This window comes from Chrysemys picta, chromosome 5, assembly GCF_011386835.1.
Source record: "Chrysemys picta bellii isolate R12L10 chromosome 5, ASM1138683v2, whole genome shotgun sequence".
Classification (NCBI taxonomy): Eukaryota; Metazoa; Chordata; order Testudines; family Emydidae; genus Chrysemys; species Chrysemys picta.
In genome coordinates this window covers 93,224,321-93,244,595 of record NC_088795.1, presented here as the reverse complement: position 1 = coordinate 93,244,595, position 20,275 = coordinate 93,224,321, and the positions used below count along the sequence as shown (strand labels likewise).

Genomic DNA, 20,275 nt, shown 5'->3' with positions numbered 1-20,275 from the left:
ATCACCTGATCCCTTCAGCTGGGTCTGATAACTGAACAGGACTTGCTGGCCCCAGGCCCCCTGACCCTGAATGAGGCAAGCCACCTTGTTACTATGTCACTCTGAATGGAGCCTTTCTGACAAACTATTGCAAGTTAGAAGCATCCCTTCTTGATTCATTAAGGAGATTTTTTTTTTAAGGGGGTGGGTGGGATCCAAGCTTCTGGCCAAAGAGCTGGGTGTTGCTGTGACAGCTTCAAGTGAGAGAGATTATTTTATGCTAACATATTTCAGCATGCAGTTTACTTACAAATGTTAGTTTTGCTTTGAGTATTCGATAGCTTCAGTTTGAAATTAGAGCTGTTTTGATTAGACACGTTACATGACATATTTTTGTTCCATGAGTGGATGAATGTTATAAAATCAAGTTTCTGGTGTGAATAATTGCAATTATGAATTAGAAATTTTCTTTCTGTGACTATCCTGAAATATTCAATCAAAACTTGCTTTTATGACAACTATTCCTACTAGTTTTCATTAGAATAGTCACAGATGGCAAATACAAAAAAGGTCTTAATAAAGGTGATGCAAATACACTAAAATGTGAGTGAACGTCTGTGGGTAACTTTTTTGTGGTATTTATCCAGGTTTATGACACATCATGAATGGGGAGAGAGTAACCCCTCCCCCTCTTCTTATTCATTTGCCTACCTTATTTGTGTGGGTACATTTTAAATGTCATGACTTCCTGATTTTCTCTATTTGTGGAAATTATGTGCTATTAATAATACCTAGAGACCTCTGTGATCTACTTACCTGTGTTAGGAGCATGTACTCATTAAAATGTGTAATCTTAGATCTGTTTTATGGCACCTTAGATTAAAAGACATCATAGAATTTACCAGTTTTTTAATTCTTCATTCTCTTTTCTTACAGCCTTCAACAAGAGACTTCTCTGCTGCAATCTGGCCTTTCAGGTTTGGATATGACAATGAGGGGTGGCCAAACCTGGAAGGTTCAGCAATTCTGCTTAATCAAACAGGTACCTTTTTGTGCAGCTTTATTTTAGCAGTGTATCCTACAAGGTGTAATCATAGGAGCTAGAAAGAAGAGAACCTACTGGGTCATTGAATCCATCTTCTTGTTAGCACAGGACTGTTCCTCACAGCAGTAGGATGAAATAGTTTCATTTAAACTTTTGTGTTTATAGCTATTCCATTATGATCATGTCAGTGATACACTTAAAAATCCACTTGCTTCAAACAAGTAAGAGGAAGTGATATCCCCTCTGGTTTTAAGTGGAATTCCCCGCTGGAGAGAACTTTTTAATAATCAACCTCAGATTTTTTCTTTCTTGTAACATTCCCTTACAATATTTGCAAGCAAAATAGTGCAGCCTTGTGCATTTCTTGAGTGCCTGAAAATGAAAATGGCAGCTAGCCATGAATTATAAACTTGAGAAATGAACTTGTCTATTTGCATTGTCAAAGCTGAGAAATGTATAACGTAAACATTATAAATAGTAGTATGAGAGAGAGGAATTCTTATTAAAATGTACTTGATTTTATACTCTAAGATGTTGGTTTAACATATATGAGCAAGAAAATTTGCTTTTCTAGCACTACGTATGTATCTGGATTGTCTACTGCTCTCATGAATGGAAGGGGCCAAGATCAAGTGGAAATGGAGTGTGTGGGGGAGGCTTTATAACATAATTCTCACACAAGCTCCTCTTCAGGTGCACAAAGGGCATTAGGAAGGAGTGATGCTGATGATGGGGTTAGCATTATGGTTTGTGTTTTCCCCTTTTACTAAGGGAACCAATTGTTCCCCTGAGCAGGTGTTGTCTCCATGTCAATGAGCAGTTTGCAGGCACTGATGCAGCTGATGTATGACATGGGGGCTAGGAAGCAACAAGAAGCACTGGGCTATTGCACAGACGGCTCTGACCTCCTCAAGTGCCCTAATGGTTTTGTGTTTAGGGAGCAGACACCTCGGCCCATTCAGTAGGCAACCCCCACCCTCTAAAAAAAACAATTCAGAACTCCGGGAGTTGAAAGTTGGGCCACTCTCTGTCCTTTTAGTGACAAAGAGTCCTGTGGCACCTTATAGACTAACAGACGTATTGAAGCGTAAGCTTTTGTGGGTGAATATTCCCATGAAAGCTTATGCTCCAATACGTCTGTTAGTCTATAAGGTGCCACAGGACTCTTTGTCGCTTTTTACAGATCCAGACTAACACGGCTACCCCTCTGATACATGTCCTCTTAGTGTTTTTTTTCCCTTCAGATAGAACAGTGTAGCTCATGTTTTTAACCTGAAAGTATCTATATAAGAAATATATTGAAAGTATTTATTTCTCATGCACATTAAAACCCATCAACTGAAGCCTTCATGAACCAAAAGCATAAATGACTGGATCAGTAATTTACTTATTTTCCTTTGAAAGTTTCTTTGTGCTAGTGAAATGTTTATTTCCAAAAGAAGCAATTCAGATGTCAAAAACAGTAGTAAGAAATTTCAAGACAAACCTTAGATTAAGAAATCTACATCTCTGTCTGCTGGTGACATAGGTTTAATATAAAATTACAGAATTCTATGTTTTATATAAATATTACATAACTTTCTAGGAAATTCATAAATTCACTAATAATTGAGGTGTAGCAAATTTGAGATTCCACCCTTTCAGAAATGAGCAAGCATTGCTTTGTTTCTGATTAAAATTACCTGATTTTTATGAGAATCTTAGAATAAAAATATCATGTCTAAGGGCAGAGCAAACTTCTCCCACATTGTCAGCTACCAACATGCCTCAACCTTGACTTTGAGGGGACATTTCTAATGGTGAGTGAGCAGCTGAGTTGCTGTGCTTATTCATTTCTTATCTCTGATGAGACAGCCAATAAAAGTGCCAAATGTGATGGTGAGTTTTTGTGAAGTGAACACCTGTCTGTTCTGAACTGGACCCAGACTAGCTTACTTTACATAGATCAACAGTCATCAAATAATATCCACTTTCAATCATTACCTGTGTGAGCTGCGTTTGAGCTGATCCCTAGAAAGGAAGAGTTCTGTGTCCCATTCAAATCCTCTGAGCCACCAAGTCCTTCACTCATATTTTTATTGTACTAAATAAAACGCTCTAAAAGTGTTCTTGAAGTAAGGCTGCAATTCCATCTTGTGGGGGTGCAGGAGAGACTCCAGGAATGGTATTAACAAACACTTTTGTGGAATGGGCTGAATTATTGGTGTAAGGGGTCCATACTGAGGGGTCTTAGGTAGCAAGGGCTGGGAGCACTTCAGAAACAGCGTATACAACAATGGATGAGAGAGAACACCTTGCATCACTCTTTAGTAACCTCTGGTCAATGTAGAATTGGCACTGACTGGTGCTAGAGGGAGCTGCATCCATCCTGTGTGAGCAGAAGAATAACGTTGAGGGTTTTTTATACAGTTATAGTTTTTCAAAATTTTGTCTCCCAGGTGCAGATTTTATTACCATTCTGGAGAGTGATGCCTCTAAGCCATTCATTGGGAACATTGATCCAACCATGTGGTTAGGAGAAAAACTGGGTTTTTACACCGATTTTGGTCCAAGCGCAAGGGATCACACGTGGGGGTGAGTTATCTCTGGAAACAGACACAATAAATGTGGAAAGACATGGATTTTTAAAAATATGAATTAAAATGTCACAAGCTTTAATGATAAAAGTTCTTAGCAACTTAATGTACAATACAGCCCTTATTTTTCCAAAGGTGGACGAGAGACACTCAGAATCTTGGTAAAATCAGGGAAGCTGGACAGCAGACTTTGAGAGCAGTGTGTGCCAAGTTCCTAGGTACAGAATGCAGAAAAGAAAATGCCAGTTTAGAAAAGGCCAGTCTTCAAAGTCTGCCCTCCAGATTCTTGTATCCTGCAGCAGAATGAAGGGAATTACTACTGGTTTATAGTCTGGCTAGACTGAGAAGAACCATGCTCCTAACACTATAGCTAGCTAGTATTTCTCTTCAGTACATTTTGGCCTCGGGGAATTTGGATTCAGGCTTAAGTACGGTATAAATTGTGGGGATGTAACTGTGCTGGGAATAACTTGGAATTTTGATTAACATGAGTTTGAATCTAGCTTGGACTTTATGCAGGAAAATATATAGAAAGATACATCCGTACATGTTTTTTTAACCAAGTCTCTGGTATCCAGTTCTACATTACTATCTGACCAGCTTCCACTCAAGGTGTACTTGAAGGTCTTCGCTGCCTTGAAATAGCGGTTTTTATGATACTGGATTGTGTTAAGGGGAATTTTGAGGTTTCAATAGCATATGGAGCTTCCTAGTAACATTTATTACACTTTACTTTTAATTTCTACCCTGTGATTCAACACTTGGAGGAACCTGGTTACAGGAATCTTCCACCTCTTTATTTTAAAGAATGAGAAATGAAGTAGAGAAAGGAGTAGTTGGTCACATGGTCCTACAAAATTTCCCATTAAAATGCTATGTCATAAAATATTTTGTGAAAGTAAAAACTACACTTAAAAAATCTACACTGAAGGTGAATGAATGAAAAGTTTTCAATTTAAGGTTGGATTACTGCTCACTTGTAATCAAAAGTTATGGAAGGATGGTTGTTATGAAGTCCTATTTTGCATGGAGGATATCAACTATTTATTTCAGTCTTCCTTCCTTGAATTACTTCGCAGTGGTGCTCTAAGTCAAAATGTCAGGCTTATTTTCACTTTTCAAAAGGCCTTGCCATCCTGTGCTGTGGCTGGCAGGATATTCAGTGAAATTGTGCTGCTTTTCAGGAGCCTCTTGTTGTAATGTATGTGCATTGTCTAGGACATCAAAGCAGCTGCTTCCTTCCTGCAATGGATAATTCTTCTGGAAGAGCTGTTCTGCTAAGAGTTGTGGATGGCACACTGATTTTACTTTCTCATTTTTCTGTGTGCTGCAGTGCCTGCTGGTAGACTCTCAGCTGTTCCTTTCTGTAGTGGAAGAATATCCTTGACAAAATATTTAAAAATGTGTATTTGTGTTTAAAAACAACTTTTTAAAAGTGTTTTTATGTATGTGTAAAAAGATATTGAATGCTTCAATATATGCAGATACTTTATTGTATTCTGCTTTGTTGTGTACAAAAAGTATGGCACTGAGCCTGTGGCCTTGTGCCTAGCATAGCTAAATTTGCTCAAGGATTGCTGAGGCAATGTGCTGAAGACTGAGTCTGATCCAAAGTCCATTGAAGATAATAGGAGTCCTTTCACTGACTTCAGTGGCCATTGGATTGGGCCCTAAATGCTAAAATCAATCTACATGCTGAATACTATCCAGTTTCACTTACCTTTCCTAATGCACTGTAAGCAGTATTTGTGTTTTGAAGTCTGATGTCTGTATTTGGTCTGCTTGTTTATGGACCATCCTCATCCTGTTTTAGAACTGAAAAAATTAAGTTTCCTTCTATTTCACTGTAGGATTATGGCTCTATCAAGATACCCAATTGTGAAATCCAGCCATCACCTTCTCCCATCCCCTGAGGGAGAGATTGCACCAGCCATCTCCATGACTGTCAACTTCACTGGGAAACTGGTGGATTTTGTTGTTGCTCACTTTGGAAATGAAGAGTGTGTGATTTTTTTTTTTAAATTCAATTATATAGAAAATGGAAGGCAAAATGTAATTGTCATTAAGCAGTGTTTTTTATAAAGTAAATGTCCGCTAAACATTTTCCACTGTAATAATTGCTTTTTAAGCAAGCACATCGGAGGAGATACTATGATAAAGTGAATGATTTGGGAAAGGATCTTGATTTTATTTTAAGGTAGAAATGTATCCGGCAAAACTGAGATATGCAGGTTTACACTGCTATAGACCTTGCAAAGCTACTATGCTGATTTTATAGACTATTTAGTGTCTACAGAGTCAAGATTGGCTTTGAAACTGTATTAGATTCCTCCCCCTCACCTCAGCCTCCTCCCTCTCAGTAGATAGAGTTCCATGATGTTCCATCAGGGAGGATAGACTCAGGTACAGGTAGATGGCATAAACTGTGGCATGGTAAGAAGTTATAGGGCCTAAGTGTAGGGTGTTCTTTTTCCCCCCTCTGTACCAAAAGATAGCAATTCTGAGACTTCTAATAAGATACATTGTATAAACAGCAAGAAAAAAACAAGTTCAGTACCTTTACTGGACAGCTAAAACTGGAGGTGTAAAACCTGACCTCCAGGTTCTGAAATGAAGAATTGCGCTGATAAATCAAAAGCTTGAGGAGATTAACAAATATATTGTCTTTCTCAATCTTTCCTTAAAGGAATGTCTTGATTATGGCTGTGTAATGTATATTAATAATTGGGCAGGTTTTGTGAATCTTTAAGTAGTTTTAATTCATGTTGCTTTATTCTCCACAGTAGCTAATATTAAGATCCCAGTTATTAGATTTAGGGATTTATCTCTTACTTTACTGTAATTTATGCAGAGATAACTATACATTCAGATAAGGAATATAAAAGGCAAAAAAGCTTCTGAAAACAGCTGGAGTTTGTTAGTGGGGTCAGTGCCAGGAATGGAGCTAGGTGATGCTCCCTTCCCGCCTCCCATGGGGACTGGCCCAGGTCCCAGCTGTGCCCCCCGCCCCCGAATGTTCCTCCAGTTTGGGGACCTCTGGCATAAAACCTAGAAGAGACAGCTAAGCAGCTTTCAATTTACTCTGTGGTTAGTTGTTATTTATAGTGCTGTAAGGTGTACTTGGCACTTTAAACTAATGAATGGGCCATGCTAAAAACAGGATTCTGCCTTGAGGAGATCACAGGCTAAAAGCATAGAAAATGTGAGTTGTATTGGAGCAGCAAGCAGTTACTGGTGGCAATTCCATAAACTCCCTAATTATTATAATTATGTTAGAAAGCAAGTTGAAAGTGTCTGGCCATAACCACTAGGTTCCAGGGGAATGTGGGAGGTAGTTTTAAATGATCAGTTTGCTTCCTTCTGCCCACCCATTAAGTTCCCCCTCACCACTTTCCGAGCTCAGAAGCTTCACTCCCACTTAGCTGGATTTCTTGGAAACTGTCTTACTAATTAAACTGAATTGGTCTGAAATGGCTCCCAATTTGGCCTCTAAAAGAGAGCTTAAAGCAGGCAGACCAGTCACTTCCATTTTTCTGTCCAACTTTGTGTCCCCACCCCAAAAAATCTGGCTGTCAGGGTAGCAGAGAAGGGAGGAGAAGCACATCCCAACAAGAAGGGAGTGGGAGAAACTGGCCATGGAGATGGGGAAGCACCTGTGTTTCTCTCAGGCCATGTCTACACTACAAAGTTAAGTCGACATCGAGCCTCTGATTTAAGCAAGTCAATCTTGTGTGTCCACACTACGCTCATTGTGTCGGCAGAATGCATCCTCACTAGCAGGGCTTGCATCAACTCACAGAGCACTGCACAGTGGGTAGCTATCCCACAGTGCATGTAGTTGAGTGGAATTTTGGGTTGGGCTTGCAATGCCTTATGGAACCAAAATATTGACGCGGGTGGTTATGGGAACATGGCATTAGCCTCCCATGATGTGCTTACCTCCCTCCCTTCCTCCCTCCCTGAAATCAATTGCAAACAAACCAAGCCTTTTTCGCAAGCCTGGGTTACAGTGGCGGACATCATAGCACAATAAGCTTGGACCCCATTCAGCTGTGCCCTGTTGTGAGCATTACAAGCATCTCACACCTTATCCTGCAGTATTTACACAGCCAATACAGGAACCACTGTGCAGAACAATGTGATGCCATGCAAGCAGCCCTGATGGAAGACATAGAGCGGAGCAATTTGCAATTGCTGGCAACAGTTACGCATCACCTCGACATGGTTGAGCGCTGTTTCTGGGCCTGGGAAACACCTCCTGGAGGCCCATTCATTCAAATTGAAAAAGAATAGAAACAAGCAGCCCACCTGGTAGCTGTGCATGGGGAATGGAAGGAGCTCAGTGCTTAGTGCCAGCATTCCTACCTACTGACCAGCCTACAGTTCCCTCCTGCGGTATCCTTCCCTGGCCATTCCACCCTCCCCTTCAGCAGTGTTCCTCTAGTGACCTAAAGCCTCCAGTCCAGCTTTCCATTTATTTAGGGGAGAATACCAGTGTTACCAATTCTTACAAATTTCTCAAGTTTTGTGATATTTGATGGATTTTTTCTTAAAAGCTCTAGCTCCAGGAGTCAACTGATTATTGGGATCTCAGCTTTCACTTAAGGAAAAAAAATTCTAGCCCTCATAGATAAAAAGAAAAGTTTGAAAACATGACCTGAGTGCAACTGAAAGTCTTGGAAGCCAAAAGCCTCCTTTGAGGGAAGAACTTGCTTTTCCAGCCCACCCGAGCACCAGTTCCTTTGGAGAAGGGGCACAAGATCATCCCATATTAAGCATTGCTCTGTTTATCAGTTTATAAGGCTACTATCAGCTTGCTAAGGAAGCAGGTGCAAAGTAAATTCTGTTTTGAGACTAATTCTGAGAATTCATATTCATAATGGAGGCTTTATAATTGGTTAATTAAAAATATAATTTTATTGCTGCTTTTGAAAATGGGGAACAGTAATCAGAAACCGTAGCTTTTATATTAATGAAGGATTCTTTTTAAAAAAATGGGATTATATAAGTGCAGGTCTTCTCTCACAGAGACACATGGGAGGACCTGTGAGGAAGATAGCTAGTTCAGCACAGAGCTTTGTATCGATCTGGATCAGTGCCTTGTTTAAACCATTCCTTTGTTTGGCTTGTGTTAAGTGTGTGTTATCTGTAGGAGGAAGCAGACCAACTCCACTACTTGGATCACTGATATTTTTATTGGAGTCATTTGGAAACCCAATAAATACAATAAGAGAACTGGGAAGGTATATTTAGAAATTCAGTAAATACAATAAGAGCACTGGGAAGGTATATTCCGGCATAAAGCCTTTTGATCTGCATCTGTCCAGCAATACCAGCACAAGGTTCTACAATACAAACATACAGGAGAATAATGATTTTCTGGTGTTGTCTATGCACACAACCTGCATTGGTTAAATTAAACTCAGTCTTTAAATCGATTTAGTTAAATCAGTACATTTCCAGCACCATTTTTGTTGGTAGTATTTGTGGGATGCTGTTTTTGAATGATGTTAGAGAAATTGCTACATTATCTAGGCTTTAGCATGATTCTGTAATGCAATGCTAGGATTTGGTTGTCCTGTCCAATTAAAAGGTCATGTTAGAATGTGGACATCCCAAAATGTGCCACACAGTTATGTGCCGGCACAGTTAAACTTATAATTTAGACAGATCCAAAGTCTTAACTGCACAAGATACTCAGATGAGATATTCATGGTGATTAGAGCTCTGTATAAAAACTTAGAACAAGCTATTCATGGAGTGTGTTGAGGAGAAAGAAGCTCTTATTTGCAGCTAATTTGTGCCATATGTCAAACATTTCAAAACTTTAAAAAGCATCCTATTTTTGTAAACTTTCACACACTGTTTTCCACTGCATAACCCATGGTTTTCTGTGTTTGTATCAGTGAGACTCTTTTTTGACCCTTTAAAAAAATTTTTTTTAGTAACCGTTTCCCACTTCTTTCAGAGATGACTTGGACAGGAAGCTCCAGGCTATTGCTATTTCAAACCTGTTGAAGAATAGCTCTCGACAGCTTGTATTTCTAGGATATATCACTTCAGCTCCTGGATCCAGAGATTACATAGAACTAATTGAAAATGGCAATGTTAAGGTAATGTAGAACTACTACTAACTATAACAATTGACTAATTTACAAAAGATGAATTTAAGATTCCAAATCAGTAACCTATGCAGATTATAGGGTTAAAAATACACATACTTTTTAAAAAAAAACTTGTTTTAAAATCTGTTCCATTTTTCAATTACCTGTTAGGAACTATTATTTTAGAAATAAAATACCTTAAAAAAAATCAGTCTTCCTTTATTTACCTGCCTGGATCTAACATCAGGATTCTGTTTCCTTTGCAACTTTTGACTACATCTCAAGCAAATCATTTCCTTGTTCTGTATCCCCATACAGATTCTATTACTGAGGCCTGGTCTACATTTAAAATTTAGATCAACCTAGCTACGTTGCTCAGGAGTGTGAAAAATTCATACCCTTGAGCATTGTAATTAAGTCTACCGAACCCCCAGTGTAGACGCAGATTAGGTTGATGGCAGAATTCTTCTGTCGACCTAACTAGTGCTGCTCAGGGTCATGGATTACCTACATTGATGGAAAAAATGCCTTCTGTCAATATAGGAAGCATCTGCACTGTGGCACTGCAGCAGCTATAGTGGAGACATGCCCTGACCTGAGGTCCATCTTTGAAGAAACTTTGTCATATTTGCTTTATTTTTTCCCCATAGGATATTGACAGTACGGATAATGACAGGTGGTGTGATTATATCATGTATCGTGGACTAATAAGGTATGTCAAAATGGATAATTAACTTGTTTTAGATATGTTACCATTATCATTTTTAGATCTCATGACAGAAACCTGTATAACTCATCTGAATGGAAGAGCTTACTTCTCATCTTTAATTTACATCAAACTTTCTGACTGGCTGAAGGCAAACTACTAAACTACATGCAGGCAGTCAGGTATAACATGAAGTAATATGGAACCTGATAAGTGGAAGTCAGACTTACTGTGATTCTACTTTGTATATTTACTCTGTAAAAATGTCATCATGGGGGTTCCATCTTTGTGTTTCTAAGACTTCCAGGTCAAATCTGCTCGGTTAATACATAAAAACTTTATTTTCCTAAATCCCAGGTCTGCAATCTCATCCTGGAATTCTTGCTCACTCATCACCACCAGTGATACAAATTTTGCAATGTAATCTTGAGACTTGATCTTGTGAGGTGTTGGGCACTCTGGCCCCTGTCCAGCAAAGCTTTGCATTGATGTCAGTGAGAATGCTCATGTGCTTAAAGAGTTAATCACATGCTAAGTGCTTTGCTGGACCGGGGCTGGATGCTTAGCAACTTGCAGGATTGAGCCCCTAGTAAATAATTCTGTTGGTGATTCATGAGCCAGAATAGAATTGAGCTCACTCTGACATAACTGTTTAGAGTCTGCAGTGTTAACAGGAATAAAAAATAGTAAACTATATTGTCCATAAGGAGACTGAATACACAGAGAAAAGCTGTATTGAGTGAGATGCCATTTATAACACAACTTTTATTATTACGCATGTATTTTAAGTTCACTTCTCTTCCCTGAATATTTATTGGAAACTTTCAAAATGGTTTAATTGAAAAAAGTTGTTGAGACATACCAATATATTCTAATGATTGTAAACTACAACATAATGCTTTCTAACTAATATTCGTAGTCCTACATCTGACTTGCTGTGTAATCTCAGGCACTTACACTGTTTCTCAGTTTTTCCATATGCAAAATTGTGTTGTGAAGCTTCTGTGTGTAGAGTGCTTTGAGATCTTTGGATGAAAGGTGCTATAGAAATGAAAAGAATTATATTGGAGGGTTAAAATAACTGTTAAAGACCCTGATTTAAAAAGGCTTTAATATGGTGATTTGACTTTGAGCTATTTCTTCAAAGTAATTCTGTGTTTGGATGTGATAGGTTGGGTTATGCCCGCGTTTCTCATGCTGGCCTGAGTGATTCAGAAGTTCAGATGGCCAAATTTAGGATCCCAGATGACTTGGATAATTATGTTGACAATGACAAAATCATCATTGACCCCAGCCAAGTTCCTGAGGACATCCATTTCAACCCAAGGTCAGCGTATTAGAAAAACATTTGAAGATGATCAATATTTATTTATTTGTATTTCCAAAAAGGGAAAACTTGAGGAACTGTCACATTCGGGTGTTATCCAGACCAGTGAGGGGTTTTCACCACCTGTTCTGCAACCTTGGGTGCCTCACAATTCTTTACTGTTGTAGCTCCCAACCAGGGCTACTCACAAACAGCCTAACAGCATGTTACACCCTGAGTGTCTGATTGTAGGTGCAACCCTGGTTCAGCAGCTCAGACCCCAGTAGCCTGTTGGCAATGTTCCAGTCACTCTCTGGCTTCCACCAGCCTTTCAGGATGACCCTAACACACTCCCCATCCCAAATTTTCCTAAAATGTGCATTCTGCATTGTCCCATTCTCTCCTGGACAATTAAATTGTTAAAGGTCTGTTCCCCCTGTAAAGTTTGCTACTTTAACTGGAGTTACCAAACAGGTCAGTTGAAACATAACATTGGATTAGATTAAAAATACAAGTTTATTTAACTACAAACAGAGGTGTTAAGTGAATACAGTACAAGTATAAGGTATTAAAGTCAGAAATGGTTTAAAGATAAAACGCTTTCTAGCAACTAAAACTTAAACACGCTAGACTTGGTTCAAGGTAAAATCCTTACCATATGTTTCCAGGCATGTGGCTGACCAAATTCTTTGGTCAGGGTCACCCCTCAAAGTCAAAGGGCTGGTTCCTTTGTCTTCTTAGGGGAGAGAGAGAGAGACAGATCCCTTGGGTTTTCTTTCCCCTTTCTTTTATAGTCCAGTTAACCCTTGAAGTGGATTCTTCTGAGAGTTACCCCTCAAAGAATGGTTTATTCAAAGAGTAAAGAAGGTGACCTGGAGTCTGGTGAAGGAGGCTCCATGTTCTTTTTTCTCACCAGTATTTGCTGAAATACAAATTTACTCTGTCTCCTGCCATCTCCTCTCCCTATTGTTTCAAGCACCCAGTTTACTATTTATATATAAATTGAGGTAAAAAATGGTTACCCCCCTTTGTAACTGTTGTTCTTCGAGATGTGTTGCTCATATCCATTCCAATTAGGTGTGCGCGCACCACGTGCACGATCGTCGGAGAATTTTCTACCCTAGCAATATCTGGTGGGTCGGCTGGGGAGCCCCCTGGAGTGGCGCCTTCATGGCACTGGATATATACCCCAGCCCTCCCAGTGCCCCCTCAGTTCCTTCTTGCCAGCTACTCCGACAGTGGGGAAGGGGGGCGGGTTTGGAATGGATATGAGCAACACATCTCGAAGAACAACAGTTACAAAGATGAGTAACTGTTTTTTTTTTCTTGGAGTGCTTGCTCATATCGATTCCAATTAGGTGACTCCCAAGCCTTACCTAGGCGGTGGGGTCGGAGTGAGACATCGCTGAGTGCAGAACCGCTGATCCAAATGCAGCATCGTCTCTAGACTGCTGTACAAGCGAATAGTGAGCAGCAAAGGTATGAACTGATGACCAAACTGCCGCTCTACAAATATCATGTATCGGGACATGAGCCAGGAAGGCAGTCGAGGAGGCTTGGGGTCTCGTGGAATGGGTGGTTAGGCGCAGCGTCGGGGCACCTGCCAAGTCGTAGCAAGCACGGATACAGGACGTGATCCAAGAGGAGATATGTTGCGAGGAGACCGGTAGGCCTTTCATCTGGTCAGCCAGTGCAACGAAGAGTTGAGTCGTCTTCCTAAATGGCTTTGTACGCTCGATATAGAAAGCAAGGGACCTGCGTACATCCAAGGAGTGCCGTCCTCGAGTGCACCATCAAAAATTTTGTCTAGGCACTGAAGGTGGTCTAGGAGGGCCATGGTTCTGACCGGGTTGGGGGCCGGTCGACCTCCTTCTACCCCCTCGTCCATGCCTTCTGGGGAAGTCCTGTCTTGGATGAGGAGGAGGAGGGTAGAACCTCTGGGGCTGGGGCCTAAATGGCCTGCGTTGGGGTCCTGGGACATGCATCCCCAGGGAGTGCATGATGGTTCTGGAGTCTTTTAGGCTCTGCAACCGAGAGTCCGTCTTGTCCGAGAACAGCTCCGACCATCAAATGGCAGATCCTGTAGGGTCTGTTGCAGTTCTGGCGGCAAACCAGACACCTGCACCCAGGAAATGCGTCTATGTCTAGCGAGGCCTGTAAGGAGGTCCTAGCCACCTTTTTACCTTCCTCTACTAGGGCCCCAAACTCCTCTCTCGAGTCCTGGGGAACCAAATCCTTAAATTTACCCATGGAGTTCCATGAGTTGTATTCGTAACGGCTCAAGAGCGCCTGTTGGTTTGTGGCTCTGAGCTGCAGACCTCCCCGCTGAGTAAATCTTACGTCCAAACAAATCGAACCGCTTGGCGTCCTTCGATTTAGGCGCTGCCGCCTGTTGACCATGGCGCTCTCTTGCGTTCACTGAGGAGACCACTAGTGAACACGGCTGAGGGTGGGTATAAAGATACTCATGGTCTTTAGAGGGGACAAAGTATTTTCTCTCTGCCCCTCTGGCAGTGGGTGGGATGGAGGCAGGGGTTTGCCATATGGTGTTGGTGTTAGCTTGGATCGTATGGATGATGGGCAACGCCACCCGGGATGGGACATCAGCTGAGAGGATGCTCACCACCGGGTCCTCCACTTCCACTATCTCCTCTGCCTGTAGATCCATGTTCCGTGCCACCCTACGTAACAGGTCTTGGTGGGCATGGAGGTCTATCGGGGGTGGGCCTGAGGTTGTCGTGCCCGCCACCGCCTCATCTGGGGAAGACGAGGAGGATGCCTCAGGGGGTAAAGGATCCAGAGGTGGGTCTGGGTCCGAGGGTCCCTGATGTCTAGGATCCCTTGTACCGGGGTCTGGGGCCTGCGTGGGCGTTGGCACAGGAGCCTCCATACCCCCTGGGGAAGGACGGGTAATGGTGGCCTCCGGTACCCTGGGCTCCCAGTGTGCCGAGCGAGAGGCCGCTAGTGGAGCCCCTTGTGCCTGGTAATATGTCCATGGGGTCCAGAAAGACCAATGTGCAGGGTCCTGTCTAGGGTCCTCTGCCCCATCCTGCCAATGGCCCAGATCGTCCGCTGCCTGACCCTGAGCAGGATAGGCTGAGCGGGAGGCACCTTCAGAAGAGCGAGATGCAGATCTTGAGGGCCAGGGCGGTGCTGAGTGTGATTGTGCTGGCTCCTTGTGGAACGGTGCCGAGCGGTGCTGGTCCATGGGAGAGCGGTCTCTGCGCGGTGCCGGGAAGCGGAACCAGGAGCGAGAATGGTGCCGATGGCTATGCCGGTACCAGGACCCAGATCTGGATCGTGAAGACGACCGTCTGTAGAATCGGTGCCGGGAGCGGCCTCTCGAACGGGATCGGTGCTCATACCGTCGGGACTCTGAGCGGTACTGATGCTCGGGTCGGTGCCGAGAGGTGGACCGGTGCCGGGAGGAAGAGCTGGGCCCCGAGTACGACCGGCGCCGTGATGAAGACCGGTTCCGGGACTGCGAGCGGCGTCGGGATCTGCTCTGAGACCAGAAGCGGTGCCGAGAGTCCACGCTCGGAGATGGAGGGCGTAGCAGGGCAGGCTTGCTCCATGTGGAGCTGATGCAGTGCCGCGGTCTGAGACGGTGCCGGTTCTGTAAGGGCAATGAGGTCTCTCGCCATTGCAAACGTCTCCGGCGTGGACGGGAGACACGGCTCAACCACGGAACGGGGTGGGGAGCCAGTCCGCAACGGACTCAATCGCCCTGTTACCGGCGCCAGAGTCAATGGTGTCGATGACGGCGCCTGTAACCTCGGACGTTCCGATGCCGGACGCGACTCCGCAGTCAGTGCGGGGGGTGCCGGTGCCTGCTGTTGCGTGGCAGTCTCCTGTGTTTTACGGGGTCTCTTGTGACCCGGAGACAGGGAACGGTGCCGAGGGGCTTGCGGCGGACGCGGTGCCGATGGAGGACGGTGCCGTGGGGTCTTATCCGCGTCTCCTCGCGGTGCAGTACCCGAGGCCGCCGCCGGGGCACTGCGCACCGAGGCGTTCGGTGCCGGAGCTTGGCGTGCCGAAGGAGTGTCTGGGCTAAGTGCCGCCTCCATAAGGAGCTGTTTGAGATGAAAGTCCCGCTCCTTTTTGGTCCTGGGCCAAAAAGCCTTGCAGATTCTGCACTTATCAATCTGGTGAGACTCCCCTAGATACTTTAGACAAGAGTCGTGGGGGTCTCCCGTTGGCATAGGCTTAGCGCAGGTCGCGCACAGGTTTAAAGCCAGGAGCCTTGGGCATGAGCCCGGCTGCACGCCGGGGGGAAAGAGGGAGATGAAAACCCCTTACCCCCGCTAACTACTTATAACTACTCTATAACAGCTATTAAACTACTAAACTATACTAAATCTATAACTATACAACTAAGAACTATCTACAACAATAACTAACAAGGAAAGCTAGGGAGAGTGGAGGACAGCTATGCCGTGCTCACAGTTCCAACAACCGTCATGGACGGTAAGATGGAACTGAGGGGGCGCTGGGCCGGCTGGGGTATATATCCAGCGCCATGAAGGCGCCACTCCAGGGGGCTCCCCAGTCGATATGAGCAAGCACTTGAAGAAGAAACACACATTTCATCCAGGATACTTCTGTCTGGGTAGGGCTGTGTGATTTTGAACATGTGCTAAGAACTTCATGCAGGGGGATTTCAAAACTTTTCATTTAATGTTGCTACACACATTTTACCATGATATTATTGACCAATGAATTATTAGTTTTCAAATGATACCTAACAAGGCATATTTTGTACAAAGCTTATTACAGTAGTGTATAGGGGTGAATACAGGGTTTTTTTCGGTCACAGGAACAAAACTGGGTTTTATAAATATAACATGGTCTGCTGGACTGGAGCACAAGATCAGGAGGCCAGAGCCTTTATTTCTAATTAATTTCTTCCACTGATTTGCCATATGCCTTGAGTTATTTAGCCTTTCTGTACCCCAGTGTACAGCTCTGTGAAGTGAAGATACCTACCTCACATTGGTGATGTGTGGATTAATTCATGACTCCTTTTAAAGTCAATGTGGGTTGCATGTTCCTCTGCACCTCTTTATAAAATACAATATAAATGCTAAACATGTGAAGATTTTTAATTGTTGCATCTGTCTAGAATAGTATGTAGTCATAACAGAACAAGTGTTACAGAAAAAGAGTTTTTGGAGGCAGATGGTGCCGTTTTCCTGCTAATACTCAGGAAGTAAGAGAAATAAGAATAGAAAGGAAATTTGTTCTGCACTGAAATCAGTGGGAGAAGTACTTAAGTTTCATGAGGTAAATTTCAGTATTTGTTTTTTAGGTACTGATGTCAGTTGGGTTATGCATGTGATTGAAGATTTCCACAATCTGTTCCATGTGTTGAAACTTACCTAAAATCCATAATCAAGTCCTGATCTTTCTCCATTTATTTCAATGCAGAGCGAGTTTCTTCCTGTTCTAATTTCTTTTACTCCTGCTTGAAAGCAGGAAAATGACGGCTCCCAAGAACAAGCGTTACCTTTTTAACTATAATTTTTAAAAAGAAATTTTCTATTCTTTGTATATGTCTAGCTAATGCTGGAATTGTTAATAAACAATGCTGATCTTTTTGTAAAAGAAAACTGCTAGACTATTACTGAGGTTATTAAAATCTACATGTTTAAGTGTGATATGCAATATACTTCTCTCCATTCATCTAGGGCTTACAACTTTTTGGCATAATTTGAAGAATAGGGGAGTCTGGACAAACAGTGGGTCTGAGCCTTCAGGCACTCCACGGATGAAATCCTGTCTTCATTAAAGTCAACAGCAAAACTCCCATTGATTTCAGTGGGGCCAGGATTTCACTGCATCTATGCAACTCTCATTCAGCTGAAGTTCCATTTATGGAATATCCATAGGATTGGGCCATCATGGAATCACTTATACTCAGGGCGGCTCTATGGTTTTTGCCGCCCCAAGCACGGCAGTCAGGCGGCTTTCGGCGGCATGCCTGCGGGCGGTCTGCTGGTCACGTGGATTTGGTGGCATGCTTGCGGGAGGTCCGCTGGTCCCGCGCCTTCGGCGTACCCGCCGCCAAAGCCGCGGGACCGGCGGACCTCCCGCAGGCATGCCACCAAAGGCAGCCTGATTGCCGCCCTCACAACGACCGGGAGGCTGCCTCCCGCGGCTTGCTGCCCCAGGCACGCGCTTGCTACTCTGGTGCCTGGAGCTGCCCTGTTGACACTGCATATTTAAATGTGTTTATTATACTCACTCCTTCATAACTAGAGCATATAGGTAATTATGATTTACTTGTACCAGGATGTAGCTGCTGATTCTGATACAAATAGACTTTTATGGCATATTGCTGTAATAGACTAAACGTTTTGTTTTCCTAAAAGGAACTTTCTATTTTTGCGTCAGACCTGTCATTCTGTGTGATTTGCCTTTCAGAAATTCTTGCTTTTTTTTTCTCCCATCTTTGCTTTTGAAAAAAATGTATTTTCAACAAGTCTACTTTAAAATGAAGCCTAGTTTAAAACAATTGTTCAGATTAAATGTTAATTACATTATAAAATTGTGTGATTTAATTGCATGGATTAATTCATTGTAGCTATGTTGTAATGATTTTGCTTTGTTAATTATTTTTTCTTAGGTTTGGATCCTACAAAGATGGACATAACTACGAACATATTCATCATTTTCATATGAGTACTCCCAAGTATTTTAAACAGACTAGAATGAGGAAATAACACATCAATGTGACCAGAAAGAGAGGTCTGTAGATTTAAATCAAACTGCCAACCAACCAAAACTACACCTTTTAGACATTGAGCATCTTCCAGGCTACATAATATTGTCAATTTCTTGCAATATGTGATGACTAATAACTTATGAAATTGTTAAACCTTTTCTTTAAGGTTCACTCTCTTTGTTTTTTAAAGAAAGAAATTACCAATCAAAATAGTCATTAATGTGGGAGGGAGGGAAGGTTTTGTTAGATTTTATAATGACAAGTTTGTCCATTAAGTGGACAACATGTAGGCCAGATTCTCTGCTTTACGCTCATCAAAGCAGAGCGTGGGGACTGTCAGGGAACTGGTTATAGGTTGTTCATTTCCCGTGATGTGGCTTTTTCTTGTACTAGCTGGTAATGGTTCTCAAGAGACGAATTGCCAGTTGAACATATCCCCCTGACCTGACATGTCCCCTGCATTGGGGGATTCAGGGAGGGTGGGTGTGCAATCTCTGTATCTCCTAATGACTTCCCTGTGCTGAGAGAATCATGAGCAAGAGGGATGCAGTTAGTTTCTGCTTCTTTTGCACCAACTGAGCAATAAGAAGGAACAGAGCAGCATAGAGAATTTGAAAAGGAGGTTACTTGCCTGTAACTGGTGGCTATTTGAGATGTGTGGTCCCTATTTGTATTCCAAACATGGGTGTGCATGCGTGCCATGCACCAGAGCTGGAAGATTTTCTTAGCAGTGTCCGTTGACCTGCATGTGCATTATGTGTCCCCTCATGCTTGCAACCGAGGGTATAATAGGCTAGGGTTACCATACGTCCGGATTTTCCCGGACATGTCCGGCTTTTTGGGCTCCAAATCCCCGTCCGGGGGGAAATCCCAAAAAGCCGGACATGTCCGGGAAAATCGGAGCGGGGCCGGGCTGGGCCGGGGGCTCCGGGGCTGGGCCGGGCCGGCGGAGCGGTGCAGTGCCGGGGGCTCCGGGGCCGGGCCGGTGGTGCCGGGCCGGGGGCTCGGGGGCCGGGCCGGGCTGGGGGCTCGGGGGCCGGGCCGGGGGCTCGGGGGCCGGGCCGGCGGTGCCAGGCCGGGCCGGGGGCTCGGGGGCCGGGACGGCGGTGCCGGGGGGCGGGCTGGGGACCGGCGCTGCGGTGCCGGGGGCCGGGGGTGCTCGGCCGGGGGCCCGGGGGCCAGGCCGGGGACCGCAGTGCTGGGCGGGCCGGGGCCGACCCAGGCTGGAAACGCCGGGGGGGCCAGCCTGGGCCGCGCCTCCTCCCCCCCCCACCCCACCCTTACCTGCTTCAGGCTTCCCGCGACTCAAATGTTCGCGGGAAGCAGGGGAGGGGGCGGAGACTTTGGGGGAGGGGGCGGAGTTGGGGCGTGGGCATGGGCGGGGCTGGGGGCGGGGGCGGGGCCCCGTGGAGTGTCCTCCTTTTGGAGGCACTAAATATGGTAACCCTATAATAGGCTATGCGGGTTGATGCCATCTCAGTATTCCTCATACCATTGAGTAGTCCAGTCTGCAGCAGCGGGGATGGAGGGTGGGTATTGAATACAAATAGGGACCACACATCTCAGAGAACCTCCAGTTACAGGTGAGTAATGTCCTCTTCTTCTTAGAGGGATGGTTCCCATATGTATTCCAAACATGGGTGAGTAGTGAGCAGTGATCAGCATGGAGGTGGGTCCAAGGATGTGAGAGGAATGAAATCTGTAGCATGACATGGTCTGCTGCTGTCGCTTGGGCGATGGCATAGTGCAATGTGAACATGTGTATAGAGTGCCCCATTGCTGCATGACAGATGTCTTGCCATGAGACGTCAGCTAGGCAGGTCGATGTGGCTGCT

At 43.9% G+C, this 20,275-nt stretch overlaps 1 protein-coding gene and 1 long non-coding RNA gene across 3 annotated transcripts in view; one reads left to right on the top strand and one right to left on the bottom strand.

Annotated features, from left to right (window-relative positions):
- Positions 1–20,275, top strand: part of CWH43 (cell wall biogenesis 43 C-terminal homolog) — a 51,715-nt gene that overhangs the window by 22,192 nt on the left and 9,248 nt on the right. The window contains exons 10-16 of one of the 2 annotated variants that reach the window (XM_065598048.1): positions 916–1,021; positions 3,463–3,598; positions 5,451–5,600; positions 9,569–9,713; positions 10,355–10,416; positions 11,582–11,737; positions 18,342–18,463. In XM_065598048.1, the coding sequence (XP_065454120.1) occupies positions 916–1,021; positions 3,463–3,598; positions 5,451–5,600; positions 9,569–9,713; positions 10,355–10,416; positions 11,582–11,737; positions 18,342–18,438 (852 nt within the window). In that variant the 3' untranslated portion in view covers positions 18,439–18,463. Of the gene's footprint in view, positions 1–915; positions 1,022–3,462; positions 3,599–5,450; positions 5,601–9,568; positions 9,714–10,354; positions 10,417–11,581; positions 11,738–18,341; positions 18,598–20,275 lie in introns of those variants that run through there. The other variant, XM_008163634.4, reaches the window with a different exon arrangement.
- LOC101953051 (uncharacterized) overlaps positions 8,777–20,275 on the bottom strand; it is a 36,744-nt gene continuing 25,245 nt past the window's right edge. Inside the window, exons 3-4 of the long non-coding RNA XR_006172551.2 lie at positions 12,372–12,638; positions 8,777–11,451 (exon numbers count right to left, since the gene is read on the bottom strand). This is a non-coding gene — a long non-coding RNA (uncharacterized LOC101953051). The remainder of the gene's footprint in view (positions 11,452–12,371; positions 12,639–20,275) is intronic.